Genomic DNA, 25377 nt, shown 5'->3' on the forward strand with positions numbered 1-25377 from the left:
CAACAGTTGATTCTCTCGTGGTTCTGGAGGCCAGAAGTCTGTGTCGAGGTGTTGACAAGGCTGTGCCCTCGCAGGCCCCGGGGAGAGCCCTTCCTGGCTTCTCTCAGCCTTCGGTGGTCCGAGTGTTCCTTGGCTTGTGTCTCCATTGCACCAGTTTGGCCTCCGTCTTCACATGGCTTTCTTGTGTTTGTCTTCTTTTCTAAGGGTCCTTGTCATTGGATTTAGGGCCCACGTGGAAAATCCAGGATGATCTCATCTCCATATCTTTACAAGACATTTGGTACAAAGACCCCTTGGCCAAATAAAGTCATATGAACAGGTTCTACATAGACATCTTTGGAAAGGGGTACCATTCAACCCATAGCTAAGGAATGCCTGACTTTTCAGATGAGTATGGCTTGTTGGATATTTTCTTTTCAGGTGACCTTCACCACTTGCTGAGGAAGGGACAGACCCACTCCTTCTAGAGAAGCGCTGGGGTCAGGCAAGGTCCACCCTTCCCCCTATGTCTCATGTTGTGAATCTGGTGCCCATTGGACATCAGCCCGGCTCCTCCTCTGGTCTTAGGAATTTGGGGGACTCCCGGTGGTCAGCTACTGTGGCTGTGTACCCAGACTTCTGCCCACTGGCCCCATGATCTTGGGCAAGCCATGCTGCCTCATTCAGACAGTTTCCTCGTCTGTAAAGTAAGACTTATCCCCCTACCTAAAGATCAGAGAGCCTTCCTAACAGGAAGTCCCGTGTCTGCCACTGTGTGGGAATTCTGAGCCTTGCTTCCTGGAGTTGCTGAGGGCCTCAGACTCCTGTTCTAGATTTTGGGGTACAAGCCCCACTCTACACTCTCTTCACCCTCTGATAGAAACAAAGCCAAGCCAAGAATACTTTATTTGCTCCTTTTTATTTGGTGCTGCACCCAGGATGGGGACAGTGAGGCCTGAAGCAAGGGCTTCTTTAGCCTCACATCCTGCATTCCCCGCCACCCCTGGTGTGCATTGATTAGAGGCAAGGGTCCCGGAAGGCTCAGTGTCTTCATGAAGCATGCTTCAGCCTTGGGTCTGTCATGGAGTCTGGCCTTGAACTCGCTTTTGGCCTTGATCTTCCTATGTGTACTAGGAAGATTTCTAACTTCAGAGGGTAAAGGCCACAAAGCACTTCCAGGATGGGGACCACAAAGGCGCTTGGGAACAACAGCAGCCTTGATGTAAAAGGAGGGGAGAAGTGATCAGGAATTTGTCTAGGAAGGGAATCCTGAGGGAAACAAGCCCTCCCCTTGGGGCTCCAGCCAGCCCAGGAGCTGCCCTTGGCCTGTGCCCTCCAGCCCTGACCCCAGCACTCACTGCCCTCCTGGGTGCGAGTCATAGTTTGAGGCCCACCTTTCTTGGTTTCAGGATGATGGGTGCCCACTTGAGCTCAGGTTTAGGTGAGAAGGAAATCAAAACCTTGGCGGTAGGTAGAATCATCAAGGCCTTGCTTGTGCTCAACAGGGCCTTGGAGCCCACCAGCTTGCTGTGCTGCCGTCCGAGGACTGGCCCCTGGGGTCGGAGCCCGTGGAGAGAAGGCAACCGGGCTTTGGTGTGGAGGCTGGGGAAGTGGTAAGGGGCTGTGGGAGCAAGAGGTGCTGTGAAAGTCTGGGGCGGTGGGAGGCGGGCTCAAGGCTGACTAAGCTACCCCTCCAGGTGTGTGTGCAGGGCAAGAGGTGGTGGAATGTGAAGGCTGGGGCATGTGAAGTCAGATGGAGCCCTCCCAGCTCCTCCTCCAGAGGCCATGGGTAGGACACAAGAGTTGGAGTCCAACAGACCTGGGTCTGCATCCCGTCTCTGCCCCTTTTGAGATGTACAACCTCGGGCAACTTCCTTAAACTTCCTGATCCCTTGACTGGAAAATGGGGGTAACAGCACCTAACTCACTAGGCTGTGAGGACTAAAGGAGCTGGTTATATAGCAGAACACTGTAAGCTGTTAAGGGTTGTATAAATGTTAGTTCTTTTCCTTCAGAGGCAACTGTGCAGGGAGGCAAAGGCAGAACAATGTGGCGGGAAAAACTTGGGCTCTGGGGATAGAGCCACCGGGGAGTGAGTCCTGGCATCGTGGAAATAACTGTCTTGCAGGGTGACTCCTTTGGAAGGGAAGGGACAATACTCACTTGGTTGTGTGTTTTTAAAAAATACTTTGTAAGTGGTGACTTTTACTTGCTACTGGTAGCTCTTTGGTGGGGCTGTGGGTAGTGGGAAAATTCAGATATTTAGGAGAGGCTTGAAGAGCAGGAAGAAATTGCCTTGGGGTCCTGGGGTGTTTTGGCGGAGTGGTCTTAGCCAGGGCCTGGAGGTTCTTCAGACTCAATGGCAGTCTGTTCAAGGGGTGGGCCTGCCTATTGCCACTAACAAAGGTCTTGGTGAAAATGCAGCCCATCCTTGGGTTGGGTGAGTCCCACTTCTGGATACTGGAGTGGACCAGGACTGTAGAACTTTTTGCCTTGCCTTTCTTCCCCTTTTCAGCGGTCAATGTGGCGGCAGTGGAGTCTGGCTTCTCAGAGTGCTCCAGGCTCCTGTCCCCAGGAACTTTCCTAGGGGCTGACATGTGGATAAAGATCCCCGAGTCCTTGCCTTCCCCAGAGTCTCGCTGGGTCAGCAGTTGAGGAAGCGCTGTGCGGAGCCCCGTCCGCCGGTGACACATCACCAAGGGCTTCTTGATGGTGGAGCCCTCTACTAGAAGCTGGATACCCACATACTGGGGCACCTCCACAGCAGGCTATGAGGAAGAAGAGGAGACAAGGCCTGCTCAGACAGTGCTGCTAGAATCCTAGGCCCAGAAGGACTCAGGGCAGAGATGCATGGAATTAGTTTCTGGGGCACCTAGTCAGGAGACATTTCTGGGCTGAGAAATGGGAAGCCTACCTCCGTCCTCTAAGGAGTCTGGGCCTGGAGGCCTGAATCAGTCCCTAGAGAGAATCACTGAGCCCTGGGTTAGTAACCCAGAGGAGTGTGGCAGTCTCAGCCATTCCTCCACTAGCACCTGTCCACCCCCTCACCCCCCTAAGCTGCCCTGGCCCTTGCTGGAACATTTGTGGCTCTATTCCACAGGTCACTGCTGATGGAAAGCTTCCTCAGTGCAGCTGGACTCTTTACAGAGAGAATCTGAGTTATGATACCCAGAGAAGAAGGTCAGAATCTGCCTGGAGCCTCAGAGGAACCCCAGTTACGGGGACGCAAACTGAGAGCTTGAAAGGAGGCATTCTGTGCAGGGGATGAAGTAGCACACATGCAGAGGGAGGCGGAGAAATTGCTCCTGTGTTATTTCAGTTCTTATAAAGCCAAACGGTACTTCCTACAGCTGTGTTTCCAGAGAGCTCCCTGGGTCTCGCTAAGAACTTTAATCCACAGCTTGTTTGAGGTGTTTTCTGTGTCGTCAAAGGATCCTGATTAGAATCTATCTAATTAGAACTGTCCTTTGGAGCTTGTGCAGAATCCAGATATCAGCTCCCAGAAAGCCAAGTTGATGAGGAAAAGCTCATCTTTGTAGAAGAATCTTAGCTAATAAATGTAGAAGGAGAGAGAATCAGAAACTTACCATTTTGTAACTGATACAAAAAGCATTAAAAAGAATTAAAACTAGATATCAAAACAAGTGGATGAAAAGGATGACAGGAAAATGTGTCATTTGCACAGGGCCAAAGGATCACCTTCCAAGGTAAGTGATCATTGCCAAGGGGAGGATACAGTTTACAATGGAGAGATCTGGTAGCCGCCACCCTAACTCCTCAGTCAGACTTAGCATCACTGATCCTGAGGTGCTCTGACAGTGTCGTGCCTTGTGACACTGAGGTACCCAGCATCACCTCTCAACTTGTCTTGCCAAAAATGTTAAACTGAACCTCATCAAGTTTTTCACCTAACTTCTAGTTTACAGAACATTCAGGTAACAGAAGAACAGTTAAAAACCACCCCAAGGAAACAATCAGATAAATCCAGAATGTGGGACAGTTCTACAAAACAATCAGCCTGACCCCTTCAAAAGATCCAGACTCAGGGGGGAAAAAGCAGTGGGGCTGTTCTAGATTTAAAAAGAGCATCAAAAAGAATACCTAGGAATAACTTTAACCAAGAAGGTGAAAGACCTGTACACTGAAAACTGATGAAAGAAATTGAAGAGACAAACAAATGGAAAGATATTTTCTGTTCATGGATTAGAATAATTAATACTGTTAAAGTAACCATACTACCCAAAGCAATCTACAGATTCAATACAATCCCAATCAAAATACCAATGGCATTTTTCACAGAAATAGAAAAAAATCCTAAAATTTATATGGAACCCCAAAAGACCTAATTAGCCAAAACAATCTTGAGAAAGAAGAACAAAGCTGCAGGCATCATGCTTCCTGGTTTCAAACTATATTATAAAGCTATAGTAATCAAAACAGTATGTTACTGGCATAAAAATAGACACAGAGATCAATGGAACAGAATGGAAAGCCCAGAAATAACCCCACACAATTAATTTATGATAAAGGACATACAAGCACAAAAATGGGAAAGGACAGTCTCTTCAATAAATGGTTTTGGGAAAATGGGACAGCCACAGGCAAAAGAATGAAACTGGGCCCCTAGCTTACACCATATACAAAAATCAACTCAAAATGGATTAAAGACTTCAACGTAAGACCTGAAACCTAGAATTCCTAGAAGATAAAATTCCTAGAATAAAACATATACTATGCTCCTTGACATTGGTCTTGGCAATGATTTTTTAGATTTGACACCAAAAGCAAAAACAAGGGGGACTACATCAAACTAAAAAGCTTCTGCACAGCAAATGAGAAGACCAACTGAATGGGAGAGAATAATTGCAAATATATATCTGGTAAGAAGTTAATATTCAATATATATAAAGAACTCATACAACTGATTAGCAAAAAACAAATTATGAAATGGGGTGAGGACCTACAGATATTTTTCCAAAGAAGACCTACAGATGGCCAACAGGTACCTGAAAAGGTGCTCAACATCACTAATCATCAGGGAAATGCAAATTAAAACCACAAGGAGACATTACCTCACACCTGTCTTTTTTATTGTTATCAAAAAGACAAAAAGCAAGTATTGGTGAGGATGTGTACAAAAGGAAACCCTTGTGAACTATTGGGAATGTAAACTGGTACAGTCACTGTGGAAAACAGTATGAAGGTTCCTCAAAAAATTAAAAATAAGACCACCACATGATCCAGTAAATGTCATTTTTATGAGTATTTGTTCAAAGGAAGCAAATATGCTAACCAAAAAATACATGCTCCCTCATGTTCATGGCAGCATTATTTACAAAAGCAAAACATGGAAACAACCTTAGTGCCCATCAACAGATAAGTGGATAATGGAAATGTGGTGTATATATGTATACGTATATATATGTATATGTATAAATATATACACCTTCAGGCACAAGAAGAAGGAAATCTTACCATTTGCAGCAACATGCATGGACCTTGAGGGCCTTATACTAAGTAAAATAAGTCAGACAGAAAGGCAAATACCATATGATCTTACTCCTATGTAGAATCTTAAAAAAATCAAAACAATTGAACTCATACCTACAGAGAACAGAGAGATGGGAGGATGAGGGGTGAATGAAATGTATGAAGGTGGTCAAAATGTTTTAACTGCCAGTTATAAAACAAGTCTGGGGAAGGTAATGTACAGCTTGGTGACTATAGTTAATAATACTGTGTTGTAGAGTTCAAAGTTGCTAAGAGAATAGATCCTAAAAGCTCTCATCACAAGAAAAAGAATTTGTTAACTACATGTGGTGATGGATGTTAACTGGACTCAGTGTTGTGACCATTTCACCAAGAATGTACACAGATACGCAATCACTATATTGTAAACCCGAAATTAACATAATGTTATTTGTCAATTACATCTTGGTTTTTAAAAACCACAACGAATTTCAGAAGGATCTAAGTCATGCCTGATGGGCCCATTAAAATTGCTACAAATCTTTGAAGCATCTCAAGGGCATACATGTAGATCTTATGTTTCAGTCTTATGCATTTTGAGTTTGCCTAGAGGTCTGCTAACATCAGGGCTTTTATTATTTTGCGGGCTGTTGTGCTATAGCAGCGTCACAGAAGAGAGAAAAGCTCTTAGATTTGCAGACATGGCTTTTGTATAATAGACCAGATTATAAAATTGATAGGTAAGAAATGTGTACCCCCAAATTTCTATGAGCAGGTAACAGACTAAGAACTATAGAGAATGTTCACAGGAAAGGAAGGATGATTCAGAGCCAAACTGAGATCCCAATGGATGGAAGCAAGAGCCATGGAGAACTCCTGGGAAGTAACAGTGGACCCTAATAGCAAAACTAGAAATATATGCTAAGACTGGATTTTAGAATTTCTATGGAACAATGATACCTGTGGACTTCCCACCCAGGCTCTCCTTTTTGGGTGGGAATGTCTATAATAATAATAACAGTAGCTTCCACTAACTGACTTATATATCCAGGCACTTACAGTGATGCCATTTATCATGAAACACCTAACAACCTTATTAGTTAATAACAACAACAGCTAGAACCTCTGTAGCATTTAATATATGCCAGACACTGTTCTAATGTGCTTTCAACTCATTTAGTTGTCACAACCTTATGAGGTAGGCACTATTTTCATTCATGCTTTACAGATGAGGAAACTGAGACCCTTTCCCTCTTAGAGATTAGGAAGTTGTTCAGAGTCAAACAGCTTGTAGTTATTGAGCAGGATTTTGAACCCAGGGAGGTTCAGGAATACTATGCTATATGCCTCTCTAGAAATATTACCCACAAGAATTAATTCATTTCCTCCTCCCAAACCCCATGAGAAAAGTGGTAGGGGCATCTCCATTTTACAGATAAGGAAATGGCTGTAACTAAGTTACTGAGGCCAGACCAGGACTTGAACTGGGTCTGTCCGACTGCAGTGCCTGTGCTTCACTATAGTGTAGTGAAGGCGGGAAGACTCCCTGGGGTCCTGTCTGGGCCCAGCCACCTCACCTGCTTGTAGATGAGCTCAAAGGCTCCCGTGTCATAGTTTCGGTCCAGCCGCCAGTCAATGACCACGCGCAGGGTGTCAGCTTGTACACCAGCACACAGCTGGGTGGTGACAGACGTGGAGGGTGCCATGGTGGGGCTGGCATTGATCTCGATCAGCCAGGGCTGGAAGTCTTCACCAAACACAAAGTCAGCACCATAGAGCTCAAAGCTAGCCTTCCGACACTGCACAGTGTCCTGGGAGGTCTGCAAAGCATGGATCACCGCAGCCTTCATGCCAGGCACGATGACAGTGGACCAAGCATTTGGGGCCCCCATGTCCTGTAGGTAGAGCTGGAACTTCTGGCTGGACCACATGTTGTCTGAGGGCAGCAGTGGGTGCCGATGGCATGAATTCTCCAGGTGCTTCTGGATGGAGTTGTTGCACAGGTGCACTGAGCTGGGGCAGAGAGCAGAGAGCTGGGGTCTGGGCCCCTTTGCCTCTCCCACCCAATCCTGGGGAGGACAGGCAAACCCTGGACCCAGCCCTGGGCCACAGTGGACCATTCAACCTGAGATGGGGTCCTGCTGGGGAGAACAAGGACAGAGGCCTGGGGCCCATAACATTCTTCCAGGGCCAGAACCAGCCTTATCTCTTGGGATCTCTTCTGAGGGCACTCACTGTGGGGAACATAGTATTAAGTGCTTTGAGCTCAGTGTCAGTTAACCCTCCCAGTGCCTGGAAGGTAGGAAGATGGGTAAGAGTATGGGCCCTACAGTCACTAAGACATGTGCTCAAGTCCTACCTTCACCACCAACTAGTTGTGAGATTTTAGGCAAGTCATTTAATCTGAGTGCTCCTTTCGCAGCTATAAAATGAAGGTACAGTACCCACTTCACTGGGTTTTTGTGACTAATATGCATGATATGCTAAGCACCTGTCACATACCAAGTACTCGATTTGAGAGTTGACAGCTATGAGTCTCCTATCACTGCTTCCATTCTTCAGATGTGGAAGCTGAAGTTAAGTAGGTTTTCACTTGACAAAAGTTACACAGCTCGAAAGCTGCAGAGGTGGAGTTTGGGCCCCGGACTCAACAAGGCTTTCCTTCACCCCAAAAGTTAGTGATGCAACTTGCCTCTCTTCTCTAGAATTTCTCCTGAATGCCTTTTACCCTGCTCTACATTCTCTTTTTTAATGTCAACATTTAGCCTATTACATGATTTTACTTATATTCATTGCTTGTCTCTTCTCCCTGCTTGACTGTGAACTTGTCAGAGCTGGCCTTTTGTTTTGTTCACTACTGCATCCCAAGTGCCTAGAACAGAGAATGGCACAGGGTACACACTCATTATCTGATGGGTGGAGGGTGGTGGGATGGATGGCGGGCCTGCCTGCCTGCAGAGTCTGTTTGGAGCCCAGCAGTGCACTGGAATTGCCCACTCTTTGCCGCCTCCCCAACTAGAATGGGAGCTTATGGGAGGTAAGTGGTGGGGCTCACTTGTCCAGGTTCTTCAGGGTGAAGGGCTGTGTGGAAAAGCGGATGTAGCTGTCACGATAGAACCACACAGTAAGTGGGTTCCAGTCGGTCACCAGGAACCACTGTCTCAGGTCAAACTTGGTACCAAAGATGAGCAGAGGCCGCTCGATATACTTCTGTACCACCCACTTGCCATCCTTCATCATCATGGGGTTGCCATCCACCAGTTTCAGCATGTCCTCCAGGTGGTCCATGCACATGATGCCTAAGGAGGGAATGGGGTAATCAGGGGCCATGGCAGGCTTGAGCTGGGAGAGGGGTGGGGACCGTGTACAGCTCACCATAAGCTCTTATCCCCACAGAAATGATAGGGCTGAGTGGGCAAGGCTGCCTGCCTTAATCAGAATGCCATTGCCTTAGGAAAGCTGAAAATCTGCTGAGGATTTAAATTTAAATTAACTAATTTTGCCCTGGCTGATGTGGCTCAGTGGATTGAACACTGACCTGCAAACCAAAAGGTTGCCATTTCAATTCCTGGTCAGGGTTCAATGCCTAGGTCCTGGGCCTGGTCCCTGGTTGGAGGTGTGGGAGAGGCAACTGATTGATGTTTCTCTCACATATCAGTGGTTCTCTCCCTCTCTCCCCCCTGCTCTTCCCTTCTAAAGATAAATAAATAAAACCTTAAAAATGGTTTTAAAAATTAACCAGTTTTATTTGATTGAAAAGGAATATATACATGGATAAAAATTCAAACCTTCCCAGTCAGGGCACATGCCTGGGTTGCAGGCCAGTTCCCAGCAGGGGACTCCCAAGAGGCAACTATCTATCTATCTATCTATCTATCTATCTATCTATCTATCTTTAGAGGGGAAGGGAAGGAGAGAAGGAGAGAAGTATCAATGTATGGTTGCCTCTCAGGAGTGCCCTGCTGGAGCCCTGCAGGCTCGTGCTCAATCCACTGAGCTACACCAGCCAGGGCAAAAAAAAAAAACTTTAAAAAAAATTCAAACAGCACTGGGCTTATTAAAAAAAACCATGTGTGTAAATGACTTTGGTTTTTTTTTCATAAATTCAACAGAACATAAAATGAGAAACAAAAAGTAGACAATACAAAAGGATATATAATTAAGAATATGTCTCCTTCCCCAGAGACAGCCAACTGTGGCTTCCCAGTCCTATGGATATCCTTCCAGGTTGTGGGATAGTCTATACGTGCCTCAGCTTCATAGGATCCTATATATTTAAACGTTAAAGATTTAGAAGTGCTTAGCACATGGTGAGCATTCTGTAAATGTGAACTTATGCCATTATTATTAGTCACCTGTGGAATAAATTTCTAGCTGTAGATTTGCTGGCTCCAAGGTATATGCATTTTTCCATTTTATATTGCCGAAGATGTTACACCAATCTGCACTCCCAGCAACAGCGAATGAGATTTTGTTTGCCCGCATCCTACCCAACACTGTTGATTGTTTATTTTTGCCATTTTCCTGGATAGAAAATGGTAGCTTATATATTTTATCTCTTTTACAACTAGTGACATTAAGCATATATGCTTATACGGCATAGGGCTTTATAACGCTGATAAATACCAGAATCGTACTACAAATCACACACATGTGCTCACAAATCAATCTCATTCCTTCCTTGTTTGGCCCTGAAACAACCTAATCTCCTGCCGATGGCACAGAACAATTTGTGTCTGGTTCCCAAGCCAGATCCTTTCTCAAATGGCCAGACTGATCACCAAGATTTCCAAAAACACGATGCCTAGTGTAAAAAGGATTGAGACTGTTTGTGCTCTTTAACCAATCCAGCAATTTCATTTCTAGAAATTTATCCTAAGGGAAAAAAAAAATGGAAAGGCCATAGATCTCTGCACAGAGTGTCCATTAGAGTTATTTATAATAGCAATTAATCAATAAACAAATAAATAGGGAAAAAACTGGCAGCCATGTAAATACACATCAGAAAAGGATTAGGTAAGCCCTGACTGATGTGGCTCAATGGATTGAGTGCTGGCCTGTGAACCAACGGGTTGCTAGTTCAATCCCCAGTCAGGGAACATGCCTGGGTTGCAGGCAGGGTCCCCAGTACGGAGTGTGCAAGAGGCACCCACACATTGAACTTTTTCTTTCTTTCTCCCTCCCTTCCCCTCTCTCTAAAAAAGAAAAAAAAAACAAAAAATTTTAAAAAGGATTAGGTGAGTCCATGACAGTACATCTAAACAAGATTAGATTTATGCAGCTGTACAGGAGAATGAGATACAAGTAAGTATATACTATCCTTTTATATAAAATTCACAAACAGGCAACACTAATCTATGGTATTATAAATCAAAATAGGGATCACCATTGCAGAAGGTACAGTCTAGAAGGAAGTGTGGGTGAGGGCCTTCTAGGGTTCAGGGAATGTTTTATTTCGTGACCTGAGTGCTGTTTCCTCAACTGTGACAATTCGTTGACTTATACACTCACAATGTTTACCCTTGTCAATGATATATGTTATATACACATTTCAATTAAGTTTTTCTAAAGATGGAGAGAAAAATTTTTAATTTGGTGCTAGGTTCATGGAGATTCATTGTGTTATTCTTGCTCATTTGTGTATTTTAAAAGTATGCATAACAGTAAGCTACAAACACACGGACATGGACAACAGTGTGGTGATTGTGTGGGGTGGTCAGGGTGGAGTATAAGGGAGGTGAATGGTGATGGAAAAATACAATTAAAGAAACCTTAAAAAATAAGCTAAAAACAGGAAAAAAAGGAAGATTTAGATGTACTGAAATCAGGTGATCTCCAAGATCTATTATTAAGGACAAAGAAGTGTGCAAAGAATAAATAAGTAGTACTAATTGATATTAAGGATATTAAAAAAGGAGACTGAAGAATAGTATGTTTTTGTTTAAACTAAACTAAACTAAATCTCTCTCCCCAAATGTATAGAAGGAATTGTGGAAAGAAACACACTGAGAGGTTAATGGTAGTTATCTCAGTGAGATCAAGGGTGGCTTTTCCTTTCTTTCGTTTTTTACAATATAATAAACATGTACTTTCATACTTGGAAAAAAGCAACAAAACTATTTCCAAGGTACTGTAGAAGAAGAAAGACCACAATGTTGGTTTTGAAGTGACATTCCTGAGAGAGTGTCCTACAGTGTCGGGCTGTCACAGCTTCACTTAGGCATGAACGAATCCGTCCAAGGGCACTATTGGGAAATGTCTGCTAAAAGTTTGCTTTCTGCACCTCAGGAGTCCTTAACCAGTTTTTCAAGGCTGGGCTAAGGCACCATTGCATCTTGTTGGCTCTCCTGTTCAGATTCCATTCACACTGGACTGAGAAGCCAGAATAATAGCTAAAAATAATAGCGCTTATATAGCAGTTATTATGTAAAAGGATAGGATCTAAGTATTTTATCTGTGTCATACTCATCTAATCCTCTAGGTATTTATTTACTGACTTCATTTTACTAATGATAAAAATGAGGCACAAGAGGTTAACTAACCTGCCCAAGGTGTTACAAATAGTAGGAGGCAGAGCTTGGGTTTGAACCCAGAGAGTCTGGCTCCCAGCATCCATACCCTTAACCACTACGCTATATCTCACAGGACACACTGGTGAAACCTAAAGGCCTAAATGACAACAAGCACCTGCACATGAATATCACCAGACCTACCTAAAATATCAACCCAACTCTGAGGACGGGGAGGAGAAACTGGCATCATCACAGCAGCCAAGGATTAGGGGAAGATTACTCTGCCTGGCACTATGCTGAGCTTGAGACACCCTGCCTCTTCTAATCCTCACTCTGTGGGAAGTAATATCACCTCTCATAGATGAGAGGACCAAGGTTCAGAGAGGTGATATAACATGCTCAAGGTCACAAAGCACATAGATAGCAGAGCTGGGATTCAAATCCAGGCAGTTTGGCTCCCATTGAGCCTGCACTATCGACAGCCTGGCTTCTTACTGAGGAGGGAGGCTGTAGGTGCTGGTGCAGAGTGCAGGGGCTCACACCCACCTCGGCCACGGGACTTGGCTCCTGGTTTCACGATCCAGATGTTGCGATCTCCTTCCATGTCCATCTGGGGCAATACGGCCCGGAGCTGCTGCAGGACATCCTCACAGCGCTGGACGTGAGCATCAAGGTGCATGAGTTCTGCCCCCTCACTGTGGGGAGATGATGGGTCTTGGGCAGGACTGGGCCTGGGGACTGCCTGGTAGACAAGGCAAAGGGAGACACAAGCCCCCTGGCCATGGTCCTACCAGCCTTGGTTGTGCCCTTTCCTCCCTACAGATCCACATAGGTCTCTCCCAAACCTCCATTCCCACCCTCAAGCTGTCCCCCAGGGCACCATCTGCCCAGGGCACCATCCCAGGCTGCTGGAATGGGAGAGGATGGGGAAATGAAACTTGTTGGACCCCCCACCCACTCCGACATTCCACTTTCTGCCACCTCACTTTCCATCACCTTAAAATTGCCTTTGGCAGAATTAATCACACCACACCTAATGGTGAGGCACCACTACGTGCCAGGCTCTGTGCCGAGGACTTTACATGTATTATCACTAATCCCCTCTGTAGCCCAGCCAAGAAGGTATTACTGGTCCCATCTTCCAGCAGTGTAAACTGAAGCTTGGAGAGTTAAGAGACTTGTCCAATACCACAAATTGAGTGAAAAGCTGAACCAGGACACAAACTACATCCTGTCTACACTTACAGGTGTGTTGGGCGTGTTTAATCCCCCTTCCAATCTGGACCTCACACTGTTTGCTACATGAATCCCTTCCTAGTCTAATTCTTTTCAAGCACATCTATATCACACACCGGCTTGCTTTCTTTTCTCTTCTTACCATCTACCACCTGGCATCTACACTTAGTTACTGTCTATCTCCCCCCACTGGCATGTAAGCTCCATAAGAGCGGGAACGCTTCTGTAGCTGTTATTGTCTGTTGTATTCCCCTCCCCAAGCAGTGTATCTGGCACTTATTCGGCACTCCCTAAAAGTTTGTTAAACGAATGAATGGTTGGGTAAGCAAGTACTTTGGCAGGAGTTTGCCTCCTCACCTAGTCTGTGCAGATTGGGGTTCACGGACAAAGAGAGGCCCTGTTCCCTACAGGACACAAACTGTCCTGAATTAAACCAAGCCACAAAAAAACAGCCCAGATGGCTGCCTCATCCAAACTCTCCTATTTCTTCTCTTCTAACTGAATAGGAAGGAAACCTCCACTAGATGCTCACCTCCCTTTAACATCTTAGCCTCCTGACTGTCTCCAGCCATGGAAAACTTACCTCTCTTGTAATAAGGAGGCAGCAGCAACCACTGGGGCAGGGCCAGGAGCAGGGACAGCAGGGTGGAAGGGGTGCAGCACAGCCTCTTATTCACACCTAAGTCCTGACCCTTCTATTTCCAGAAGGTTTGCTGGAAACCTTCCCATGGGCCATAGCACAAAGAATGTGCTCAGTAAATCTGTGATTTGGCCCAGAAAAGTGTCACATGGGGGTGGCAGGGGCACGTGTAGTAACTGGAAAAAGTATGTTCAGCATGACAATATGTCTTTATATTTAACAAAAAGAAAAAATAACCCCTGTGCTTGTGGAAAGTCAGCCCTGATCAAAAGCCTGGCTGCTGAGTCATGGATTTGTTTCAAAAAGTTGGGAAAACACAGACAACAGCATGGGGGTTACCGGCGGGGAAGGGGTGGGGGCAGGTAAAGGGTATGGGAGGGGAGTTGAGAAACATGGCAATAAATATTAAATGAATTAATGAATGCTAACTAGCTACGCTGAACAACTTGACACTTAGAGGTGTTATATGATGCAACATTTTATGACATTCCCACTTCTGAGAAGTTCCTACAGCCCTCTAGAACTTGCCCACACCCAGAAATAAGTAGGACTCACATTCTTTTCACGTAACATTTTAACTCAGTCTCAATAATTCTTAGTTTAAGAAGGGTGGCTTTGCCCTAGCTGGTGTAGCTCAGTGGACTGAGTGCAGGCTGCAAACCAAGGGGTCGCCAGTTCGATTCCCAGTCAGGGCACATGCCTGGGTTGCAGGCCAGGTCCCTGGTACAGGGCGCACAAGAGGCAACCACACATTGATGATCCTCTCTCTCTCATTCTCCTTCTCTTTACCTCTCTCTAAAAATGAATAAATAAAATCTTAAAAAGAAGAAGAAGAAGGGTGGCTTTACATATTCTGGGAGCTAAGGAGAAAGTACAGGATCATTTTCACTTTCTGACATTTAAAAAAGATACAAATGAATGATTGATCAATAATATGGTTTTTTTCACATTCATTCAAAGTTCATGATTAGCTCTTTAGTCTTCCCTATAAATAAATCATTGAATCTGTTCCATTCTTCCCTGTTAACCCACCCCAGTAAGGCCCTGAGCTCTCCCACCTGGCTTGCTGCAAGTCTCCCAACCTGAGTTTTGCGTCCCTTGAGAGCAGGGTCTACGTGTCATTTCTGGAGCCTGGCACACGGTGCCCCGCCTTCTGGGCCCTCTCCCTCAGTCTCTCCTGCACACCTTTGCTAAATGGAATCTCCCTGCAGCAGTGCCAGTCTTAAGGACCTTTCCTTAAGGACCTTAAAGCTTAAGGACCTTTCCCAACACGTGCTCTGAAAACACACCCCTTCAGGATGTTCTGGGGCGCCTAGGGTCACCTGGGTACAGGATACGCAGTAGGTCCTCGCTCAACATTGTTGATAGGTTCTGCAGCGAAGTGAAATGATGTATAACAAAACCAATTTTACTATGGGCTAAATGATATAAACAAAAGTTCTCAGAACAGCATCTCATCAATGTTATAAAAACACGTTATTTGAGGAGTTCCGACACTGCCCGCCCTATCTCTCTCTGGGGTATGTCCCACCCATACTTCTGAAGAGCCCTGCACCAAGGAAACCTGCTACTAACTTTGTTTAACCCAATGTTTTCCAAAGGTGATTGACCACAGAGCCCACCCTGCCCCCCACCTTTTTTCCCCCCAACAAAATTGATTCACATCCTGTGGAACCAGCATCCTATTAGCATATTTTGGGAAACACTGGCCTTCAGGATAAAATTGAATTGATTTAACAGGTCCTTATTTTGTGAGTGAATACTGAGTCTGTACTGAGCACATAATACAATTCATCCTGTCTAACCTGCCTTTGAGCAAGACAATTTTTTAAAAATATTTTATTTATTTATTTTTTACAGATTGGGGAAGGGAAGGAGAAAGTGGGAGAGAAACATCAATGCGTGGTTGCCTTTCATAAGTCCCCTACTGAGGACCTGGCCTGCAACCCAGGCATGTGCCCTGACTGGGAATAGAACCTGGGACCCTTTGCTTCACAGGCCCATGCTCAATCCATTGAGCTACACCAGCCAGGGCAGAGCAAGACAATTTCTAAAAATATATTTTGCATTTGAGAAAAGTAAAACTCCAAAAAGATCAGCGACATTCCCAAGGTCATTGACCTTGAAAGTTGCAAATCTAGGACTGTAATTGAGGTCTCCCTGATAGCACAAGCCATGACCTTTGTGACTTTGCTATGCCGAGATCCAGGAAGATAGGTTTGCATCACATTGTGAAGGCAGTGGGAGCCCTGAGGAGTTCTTGGGCAGGAGAGTAACAGGGCAAACAAAAGCGAGAGGCTTAGGGAGGAAGTGGGGGCTGCACTGGAGAGGGTTTGTCCCTGAATGAGCACGGCTCAGAATACGGAAGTCCCCTAGAGCTGGGGGCACCTGCCCGTAGTGCTGCAGAGATACTCACTGGACCACTTGGTAGTAGCGCTGGAGGAAGAGGGACCAGCCCTCCGGGCTGAGGTACAGCGGGGCCTCCAAGTCCCTGTCAATGTCCAGGTGGGCCAGGTTGCTAAGGTGCTCCTCACAGGCATGTAGAGCCTCATCCACAAACTCTGGGGTCACCTTCACTGGCTTTTGCTCCTGTGTCATGGGCTGCTGGTCTTCTGCAGAGGCATGGAGGGGCCTATCACTATGTGACAGGTAACCTGACACATGCCACAGCATGCAGGGCTCCAAAGCCTGTTGCTTCAATAAGGACTCTCCCAAATACATCTGAGACCCACCACATACCTGCAATCGCTCATTGCCCTGGGACCTGTCACTTACCTGAGACCTTATTCTAAATTCACCTGAGACCCTAGTGCTCACCCTTGGCCCCCACTGTCCCAAAACCTGTCAATCACTTGAGGGTCCACCCCAGGGCCTCTCAGCCACTATAACCTCAGACACACCTGCATCCTTTCTGATCCTGGAACCTCTCACACACACCTGAGGTCCTTGTGCCCCTGATCCTAGCACACCCAGGGAGAAGCAATAGGGAGGTCTCCCTATGGAAGAAAGAGGGATTTCCCACCTCCCAGTAGAGCTGCTCCTTATGGCCCTGAATCTCTGGCTAATAGCCCCTGGATTACGGTATTGGGGCTTTGAGGTAGGAACTAAGTCCAGAAAGGGAAGGGGCAAGCAATGGATTGGGCCAACATGGAATGTGGCAACCTCTGTGCCTCCACAAGGCACAAGGAGCCCTCAGACCACATGAAACTATGCAGTTTCACTGCTTCCTCTCCTGCAAAGACCCCACAGACAGGACTTAGTCTGTCCTCACTGGAGAGCTTGGCCACATTCCAGGCCCATGGAAGGGCTGAATAAGGCAGTGGATCAGTTAACAAATGGATAGGAAGATAGGTGTGTAGGTGGTTCAGACAAAAGAATGGTTGAGTGGATAGACTGGAGGATGGACAGGTGATGGAGAGAAGGATGGAAAAGCAGGTGGATAATTGGGTTCATGAGTCTGTGGAAGGCTAGGTAGGAAGGTGGCAGAGTGGATAGATGAATATAGAGTGTGGCTGAGGGAAAGTAGGTGAATGAGTAGATCAACAGTGTGGGGATAGGTGGGGAGATGAATGGATGGATGGGTAGGTGAATGAGAGATCAGTGGGTGTGTGGGTGAGTGGGTAGGTAGATGGACAGGTGAGTGGATGAATGGAAGAACAGAGGGGTAGGTAGATGTACAGGTGGGTGGATAGGAAGGGATGGTGAATAGGCAGATATGGATAATAAATAGATGTGTGGATGAATAATAAATGGATGGGTAGATGTGTGGGAGGATAAACAGATGAGGGGATGGAGGGAACCACAGAGTACTTACGTGGGGCCTCTTCCTCTTCTGCCTGGATAGAATGTGACTTCCATTCGGACTTTGCAACCAGCTTGAGAACGTTGCGGGCAGCTGTCAACCAGAAGTCCTCTGCTCCAGGAGCAGGGGATACTCTGCTCAGCCCCGAGGCTCCAAGCATGTTTTGGTTCTGGAACCTGATCATGACCTGCCCTGCTTTGGATCCAGAACCTGACTATCTTCTAATTCTAGAACCTGGCTCCTATTTCAAACATAGAATCATACCCAGAATCTGACTTGACTTGGCTCATATTCTGCCTTTAAAATCTCACCTAAACCTATTGTCTGATTTCTTTCTTCTATTCCTGATGGACTTCTAGCCTGAGAACCAAACCTTGGCCCAGAACCTATTTTAGATTTGGAGACTAATTTAAACCTAGCATCCACTCTGGCCCCAAAATCTGACTAGAATTTAGAACATTTTCTGGGGTTGGAAACTATTCTGCTTTAGAAGCCCAAAGTCCAGAACCTTTTCTGGATTAGGGACCCAATCTAGCCAATGGAATTTGACTCAGGCCTTCAAATGGAATTTGAATCCATTCTGGATTCCAAACTCAGCTCATTGACCAACTTTTAGAATCTACACTAGAATACAAGTTAAACTGCCCAAGATCTTCTGGAGATCTGGGCTGATGAAGCTAGGAGGCTCATTAAGAGAGGCACACCAGAGAAAGATAAGGATGAGGGATGGAGAAGGAATTCTGCTAGGGTTGACAAGTGCATGAGGAGAGAAGCCTTCAGCCCACAGGCAGAGGAGTCCAGGCACGGGGATGGTCGTCTCCTTACCTATGAAGGCCTTTTTGTCATCCTCAGCCCCCAGACGGTAGCAGCGTGGAAAGAAGGAGTCAGCATCAGCCTCGTCAAACCACGGCAAGTTCCGGAGATTGAGACATAGACCCACCTATGGAGATAGCCACTGAGGGGTCAGGGTGGGACTTGTCCAGAGAATCTTCCAGGGGCTCCCCACCCCGAGCACCAGCCCAGACAGCTCCAGGAGACTCTGCCTGGATATTCTCAGGGACTCTGAGCACTTGTTGGGCCTGACTCGTTCACATCCACCTCCAGATGTTTGCCCACTCAGCCCCTGCTGAGAAGGCCCCACATCCCTCCTATCCAACCTGTCACATTCTTAAAGAACCTGCTTCCTCTAGGAATCCTTCCCAGTCCACACCAAAAAATACACTAGCAGGTCCCAACTATAAAGACCTCATTCTTGCCAATATCCTAGAAAATAGTTTTACTGTTATTCTCATTTAAAGATGAGAAAACTGAGGCTCAGAGAGGTGAAATCACTTGTTAGTAAGCCTTAGTTTATTAACAACCTTAGTAAGATAAAACCTTAATTTATTAAACCTTAGTAAGATAGAATGGATCCATCAGCCAGATATCCTCTGCTTAGGAGGTAAGGGCCTTCTTGCTCAGTCATTGAACTTGGTGCTTGTTCTGGCTCCACATCCTATCTGGATCCTGGAGTCTATTTAGTCAATATCTACATGTGCCAGACCTGCTACAGGGGTTGGAGTTAAACCCAGGACTGTCTACTTCCAAATCCCACTGAGTTACATTCCAAACCCCTCCTGAGAACTCTCTCTGAATGCCAAGGAGAGCAGGGAACTGGGTTGTTGGCCTAAGGGCTGGGGGGTTGGAAAGTGCCATGCCCTCTTCCCTGGAAAGCCCACCTTTGTGGTAAAGGAGCCAGCCCGGGCATAGTGGTTTATCATTTGATCCTTAGAGAGGAAGCGACAGTCCAGCACATCCCGCCGAGTGGTCCAGATGAAGTAGGGGATCTCATTCCGAACCATGCGGGACTGGGGAGAGGAGACAGGGGAGTCTGGTGTGGAGAGCACAAGGCTGGAAGATGCTTCTTCCTGCCCTGCTGAGCACGGAGTGTGAATGGAAGGAGAGGATGCTTCCATGATGGCCTCTAGCCCACATACCATCTTTGTGTAAAACAAAAAAGGACAGTTTTTCCTCCAGGGCACACACTAGGTGAGCAGCAAGCAGGTGGGCTTGCAGACTCTTGTGGCCAAGTGCTCCTAGGCAGTGACTAAGCCACACAACTTAATACCACACCTTGTTCTGGCTCATGGCCATCTGTGACTTGCTCAGTGGTAGGACCATGACTCCAAGCTGGTGGGCGCATAGCATGTGACAAAGGCTCTATGCCTCTCTCTTTTTCCTACAACTCTGGGAAGTATGATTATTAATAAGCAATAACACCACATGCTAGACCACATGCTAATCCTCAGCAGGCCCTGTGAGGCAGGTGCTATTGTTGTCCCCATTTCACAAATGAGTAAACTGAGGCATAGGGAGGGTGGCTTGTCCAAGGCTGACAAGGTTGAGCCATATGCAACTGCCCATGCTCAACCTTTCCTGACTTACAAAAACTGCAATTGGGTATAGTTCAACTCAGTAAGTGGTGGCTGCAAGACCTGAAGCCAAGTGTCCTCACCCCAACATGCATGTCCTCCACACCATCATATCAGCTTCTTTCAAAGCTTTTTAAGCCCTTCTTTCCAGCCATCACTTGCCAAGGGCAGAGGAAGAGGATGAACTCTGGGAGTTTATTTGGAAGGGGGAATTCCTGGGCTTGGAGTCTATGTCAGTTTCTGATACAGAAAGTCAAGTTCTGGTCCCAGGCCTGCCTTGTCAGAGCCCCACTGTGTCTCTTAGCACTCTGCTAGGCCATCCAGGCTTTAGAGAAGCGGTTTTTACCGCAGATGGGGAAACTGAGGCTCAGAGAAGGAAAAAACTTGTCTGAGGTCATCCAGCTGGACTCCAGTGCTCTCCTTCCAACTAAGCAGACCCCTGCCAGTCCCTTGGGCCCTCACCATCAGAGCGTGTGTCCCATCTGGGTCATCAAATTCCTGTGCGTCATCAAAGTCCAACAGTTGTGGTGTCTGGAACACCTCGTCCTCATCTTCTTCTTCTGTGAATGCAGAGTCCAGGCCTGGTGAGGCCCCCGCCCCTGCTGCATGGACCCATACTGAAGTCTCAACCCTGGGACAGTGGGAACCAAAGAAAAGGGACTCGGGAGAGGCAGCTGGTGAAATGGAAGGAAGTGCTCACCATCCTCAGTGGTGTTGCTATCATCCATTACCGAGCTGTCCAGATCCTTCTGCGGGGGCAGCAAGGTGGTGCCTGAGGAGCGGACCATCTTCTTCTCCACCCAGCCCCTCTGGCGCAAGAGGCACCGGATCACTGGGTAGTGACCTTGAATCATAAAGATTTTCTTCTGCTGTAAGGTGAAAGAAGGATACTTGTTCAGTAAGTACCGCCTAAGTGCCAGACATAGGGGATGGTGAACCAGACAGTTATGGGCTCTGCCTTCAGGAAATCTTTATATTCTAGTAGGGGAGAGAGATTATAAACAAGTAGATAAATAAATATGCATAGTCAAAATTATAATGGTAATAGCTAATATTTATTGAACACCTACTATGTACTAAGCATTTGTATATATTACTAAAAATAACATGAATTTTTAATAGATGCTATTATCCCCACTTAACTGGTTATGAAACAGAGACATAGAGAGGTTGAGTAGCTTGGCCACACAGTGGTTAAGTGAAAAAGCAGGGATTGAAATCCAAGCTGGCTGGGTCCAAAAGCCAGATACTGAATGGGGATCCAGAGAAACTAGAAATACATGCACAGGGAAGGTGGAGAAGGAGCCGTAAATTTTCCACCTTCTAGCTGGGAAAATGGCAGTGGAGGCAAAGGGAAAAGCATGTGCAAAGGTCTTGAGGCTGGAGAGAGGTCTGAAGGAACTGGAAGGAGGCCAAGATGAGGATGGAAATGAGGGGGGCGCTCCTGAGGAGACAGGTCAGAGCTAGACTGTGGAAGGCCCTGCAGGCCTTGGAAACAGTCTTGAATTTTAGAACAGTAGCATGAAGTACTAAAGGCAAAGGGAGGGAGTGCCATGGCTGGAGGCTCCATACATTTGGCTTACTGCTGTATGGAGACTAGATGGAGGAGACAAGGATGAAAGTAGGTTTGCCAGCTAGAAGGCTATTGTGGTTTGTATAGGAGAGAAATCACAATAGCTAGAATGAAGGTGGCTACAATGGGGAAGGGAAGAAAGTAATAGAGTTGAGACTTGTTCTAGAAATAGAGATAATTGGTTTTGCTGATGGGAGTAGATGTGTGGGTAAGTGAACAGAAAGATCAGATTTCTGGCTTGAACAACTAGGAGATGGGGAGAACCAGAGACTAGTGAGGACTGGTTTAGGCCAGAAAAGCAAGAGTATGGTGTGGGACATGGAAATGCTTTTAAGTTCTCTAGATAGAGATGTTAAGTAGGTGCTGGACCTGCTGGGTGTGGAGTTAGAGCACCAGGCTGGGCAGGAAAGGGCGTGTGGGGGGCACATGGCATTGTACAGACTCACAGCCCAGGAGAGAGGTGTGGAGAGGGACCCAGGGAACCACTGACGACCCAGGCACCTTCAAAGACAACTGAAAAGCAGTAGCCAGGGAGGGAGAAAGGAAAACTTGGAATGAGCAGGCAGCCATGAGAATAGGGTGTGTGGGGCAGCAGTGCAGAATGACACAGAGTGCACAACAAGGATTAGGACAGAAAAAGAGCCGCTGGGAAGTCCCTAGTGACATTGACTAGAGTGGTTCCTGAAGGAAGCGGGGAAGGCACAGAAGAGTAGTGGGAGCTAACAGCGAATCCCAGGTAGAGAAGTAGACAAGTCTGCTAAGTGAGGGGTATCAGACATAGGGAGGTATTTGAAGACAGATGTGGGATCAAGGGTTTTTATCTGCTTTTTTAAGGATGGAATAAAATAGTTCAGGGAGACAGGCTGAGCCATTCTAGAACGCGATCCCCACAGTCCCCTCCGACCTTGACAGCTTTCTCTACATAGATCTTGGCTTTTCTCAGCCGGCCCATGTGATGAGACGCCTTGGACAATCCTGGCCAGAGGACAAGGGAACCTGCAGAAAGATGTGTAGTGAGGGCTCAGCCTAGCGTCTCTCCTAGCCCCAATGCCCACACTCCTTCTCTTTTAATATCCTTCATCCAGATGCCCACTCTCTATCGCTCTTCTCCAGGCCTCCATTCCTTCCCTCCACCCCAAATCTTCCCGTCCTCGCCGCCACCGCCTCAGGCCAGGATGGGCCTCCCGCACAGGGCCTCACCGTCCTGCAGCGGGGCATCATCAAGGACCCGGGTGTGCGAGGGCCCGAGGGGACGTAGATCTGTGGATCCCTGGGCGTGAGTACAGTGGGTGAGCAATTCGAAGGCGTGGCATGGGCTGTGCGCTAAGGCGGGGCTGCGGGCCCGGTGTTCGCAGCCTGCGCAAGCCTCACTGGGCCAAATGGAGGCGGGCCGCGGCCATGGCTGCGTCTCTGGAGACCTCAACATCGAGTGGCGTTCCCAAGGCCATGGGACTGTGGAACTGGTGCATGGCTCGGGCGGCTGCGGCTTCCTCCGCCAGCTGCTTACGGGGCCACCCTCCTGACGGTACCAGGCAGCGTAACCTTGGTGTGAGACCCTCGGCTCCCCCGCGCTCAGGAGCACTGAGCGGGGACCCTGCATGCGCCCCCTCCCCACGCCGCTTTCTCTCCGGGGTGGGCCCTGCGGAAGCCCTAGTTGGGCCCTCCATTCCAAGGCTCCGCCCCCTGTTTGTTGTCACCCTGGAAACCATTTCTCCTCACTCTCAGAAGGGCCGGCTTGTTCTGAGGATCTCTCAAGCAGGCAAATCCTGAGTCTCACCTGCCCCAGACGCTTGATGAGCATAGCACTGATGGTGGAAGTGCACATCACGAGGCTACCAGTTACTATCAGTGCCATGGTTCCTCAGCCAGCACTTCCAATTCCACAGTATTTATAGAGGACCACGTGCTATGCAATAGGCCAGGTCGGTCCCTGACCTCATGGAGTTCACAGCCCAGTGCAGAGGAAACAAAAAGTAAGCAACGAAAGTATAAAACAGCTATAAGCCTGGTAAGTGCAATGAACTAAAACCAGGAAAAGGGCATATTGTGGATAAGGCAGTCAAGAATGTCCTCTGAAGAGATGACATTTAATCCAAAGCCTTACAGAATGCAAAGGAGGTCAGGAGTTAGCTAGGGAAGAGGGGAGGAATAGCATTCCAGAGAGGGGCAAGCCTCAGTGACAGCCAAGGAGGGTAAGAACCTTTCTGGGGAACTCAAGGCAGCCAGTGTGGCTGGAGCAGCCCGATGAGGCAGGATGGCATCTGCAGGTCCTTGGGGACAAATGGAAAGACAGTATATGGGGGAAACAGTGGCCAAGGTAGAGTGCACTCCCCCACCCCCACCCCACAATAACCTGGAAATCATAAAACAGATCGTTTGAGTCAACTGCAGAAAAAAATGTAATTGAAGTTACATACAGCCCTCAAGACAAAACTAAGGAAGCCTTTTGGAGGTAGCGGCAAAGTGTATCCTCAAAAACCACAGGTGAGGCAAATAAGCCCCCAAGATGTTAAACAATTTGTGTTATAACACATTAGGGTCAGAACTGGAACCCGGGTCTGACTCCAAAGCCCCACCTTTTTTTTGGTATACGCGCTGCCAAAGCAAGCATTAAGGCCCCACTCTGAACAGTTTAACCTAAGACCACATTATGGCTCATAAGGGTTGTCTACTGGTCGTGGAGAGGCAGTTTGAAAGGTGCCCATCCTTTCAAAGGATGCCCATTTAAGCAGACTCCAGAGAAGAAAATAGCCTGGTCTAAAACACCCACTTTGTGTTGTCATTGGCTAGGTCTGCCCCTTCAGTGATGGTGGGTCCTCCACCTGTCTAGCCAACCCCGACCACTCAGAACACCATTCCCAACCCCCTCCCCCACCATTGGCTGGTGACTGGGCTGACTGGAAACCACCCAGTCTCTTATCATGCAGCAAATTGGGTTCCAGAGGCTCCAGATCCTGGGAGATGGACCCATGGCAAGAATTTTGGCTGGCTCACCCAAGCAGGACTGTCCTCCGAGGGTAAGTGAGCAGGACACCAACTTCGCTGTGAGCACCTTTAACACTCCCAGCAAAGCCAGGACACAGCCATGTGCCCCAGAGGGCACACCTTACTCTGCAAGGCAGGACCGGGAGGTCACAGAGCTAAGTCATAAAGGGGGTGATAGCTGTCCAAGTTGCCCCCAGCCCATCCCAGCCCCTCCCCCCTTTAATATGACCTTGTCCTCCACTTCAAGAGATCCTTCAGTCACCTGGAAAAAACTCTTTTGAAAGCACAGCTCAAAGGCTAACCCTTCTGAAATTTTCCCTAGCACCCTCTTTCATACACGCCCTGTGGGCTTCCAGACTTACATTAGTATGAAACACTTCAGCATATGTATTTTCCTGTCTCTCCAAGACGGGGATAATGTCAACCTTCTTGTCTAGCACAATGGAATTATCAGCCTTGGGATAGTGGACTGGTAAAGATCAACTATTGTTTATTTAGTACCTGTATAGCAGGGACTAGGATTATTTACATTCATTATCTCCACTTTACAGATTAAGAAACTGAGGCACAGAATACAATTTGCTAAACTTCCAAGTTAGGATTCAAACACGTGTTTTGACTCTGAGGTTTCACCAAGAAATCTAGTACTGTCCAACAGAGGTTTCTGTGATGATGGAAATATTCTACACCTGTCACCTGACACGGTGGGCATCAGTCACTGGTAGCTATTGAGCACTTAAAATGTTGCTGGTGGGACTGAGGAAGTTAAC

The 25377-nt window shown here is 47.0% G+C and overlaps 1 protein-coding gene across 5 annotated transcripts; it reads right to left on the minus strand.

The window, feature by feature from the left end:
• Nucleotides 1-1264: 1264 nt before the first annotated feature.
• TTLL3 (tubulin tyrosine ligase like 3) lies at nt 1265-25001 on the minus strand. 5 transcript variants are annotated; one of them, XM_037055637.1, is made up of 13 exons: nt 22823-25001; nt 22527-22618; nt 20750-20918; nt 20512-20609; nt 19357-19485; nt 18464-18578; nt 17651-17749; nt 16253-16448; nt 12507-12655; nt 8504-8747; nt 7026-7461; nt 2307-2747; nt 1265-1595 (listed from the first exon to the last, which is right to left on the minus strand). In XM_037055637.1, the coding sequence occupies exons 1-13, from the start codon at nt 23220-23222 to the stop codon at nt 1356-1358; spliced, it is 2808 nt and encodes a 935-aa protein (XP_036911532.1). In that variant the 5' UTR covers nt 23223-25001; the 3' UTR covers nt 1265-1355. The 5 variants fall into 5 exon arrangements, with proteins under 5 accessions (XP_036911532.1, XP_036911533.1, XP_036911529.1 ...); XM_037055638.1 differs by lacking the exon at nt 19357-19485 and having other exon boundaries at nt 1265-1600; nt 2603-2747; XM_037055634.1 differs by having other exon boundaries at nt 1550-2747; nt 20750-20915.
• Between the last annotated feature and the right edge of the window lie 376 nt (nt 25002-25377).

This window comes from Sturnira hondurensis, unplaced genomic scaffold (genome assembly GCF_014824575.4).
Source record: "Sturnira hondurensis isolate 20B ecotype Veracruz unplaced genomic scaffold, ASM1482457v3 Scaffold0008723, whole genome shotgun sequence".
In the NCBI taxonomy this organism is placed as follows: domain Eukaryota; kingdom Metazoa; phylum Chordata; class Mammalia; order Chiroptera; family Phyllostomidae; genus Sturnira; species Sturnira hondurensis.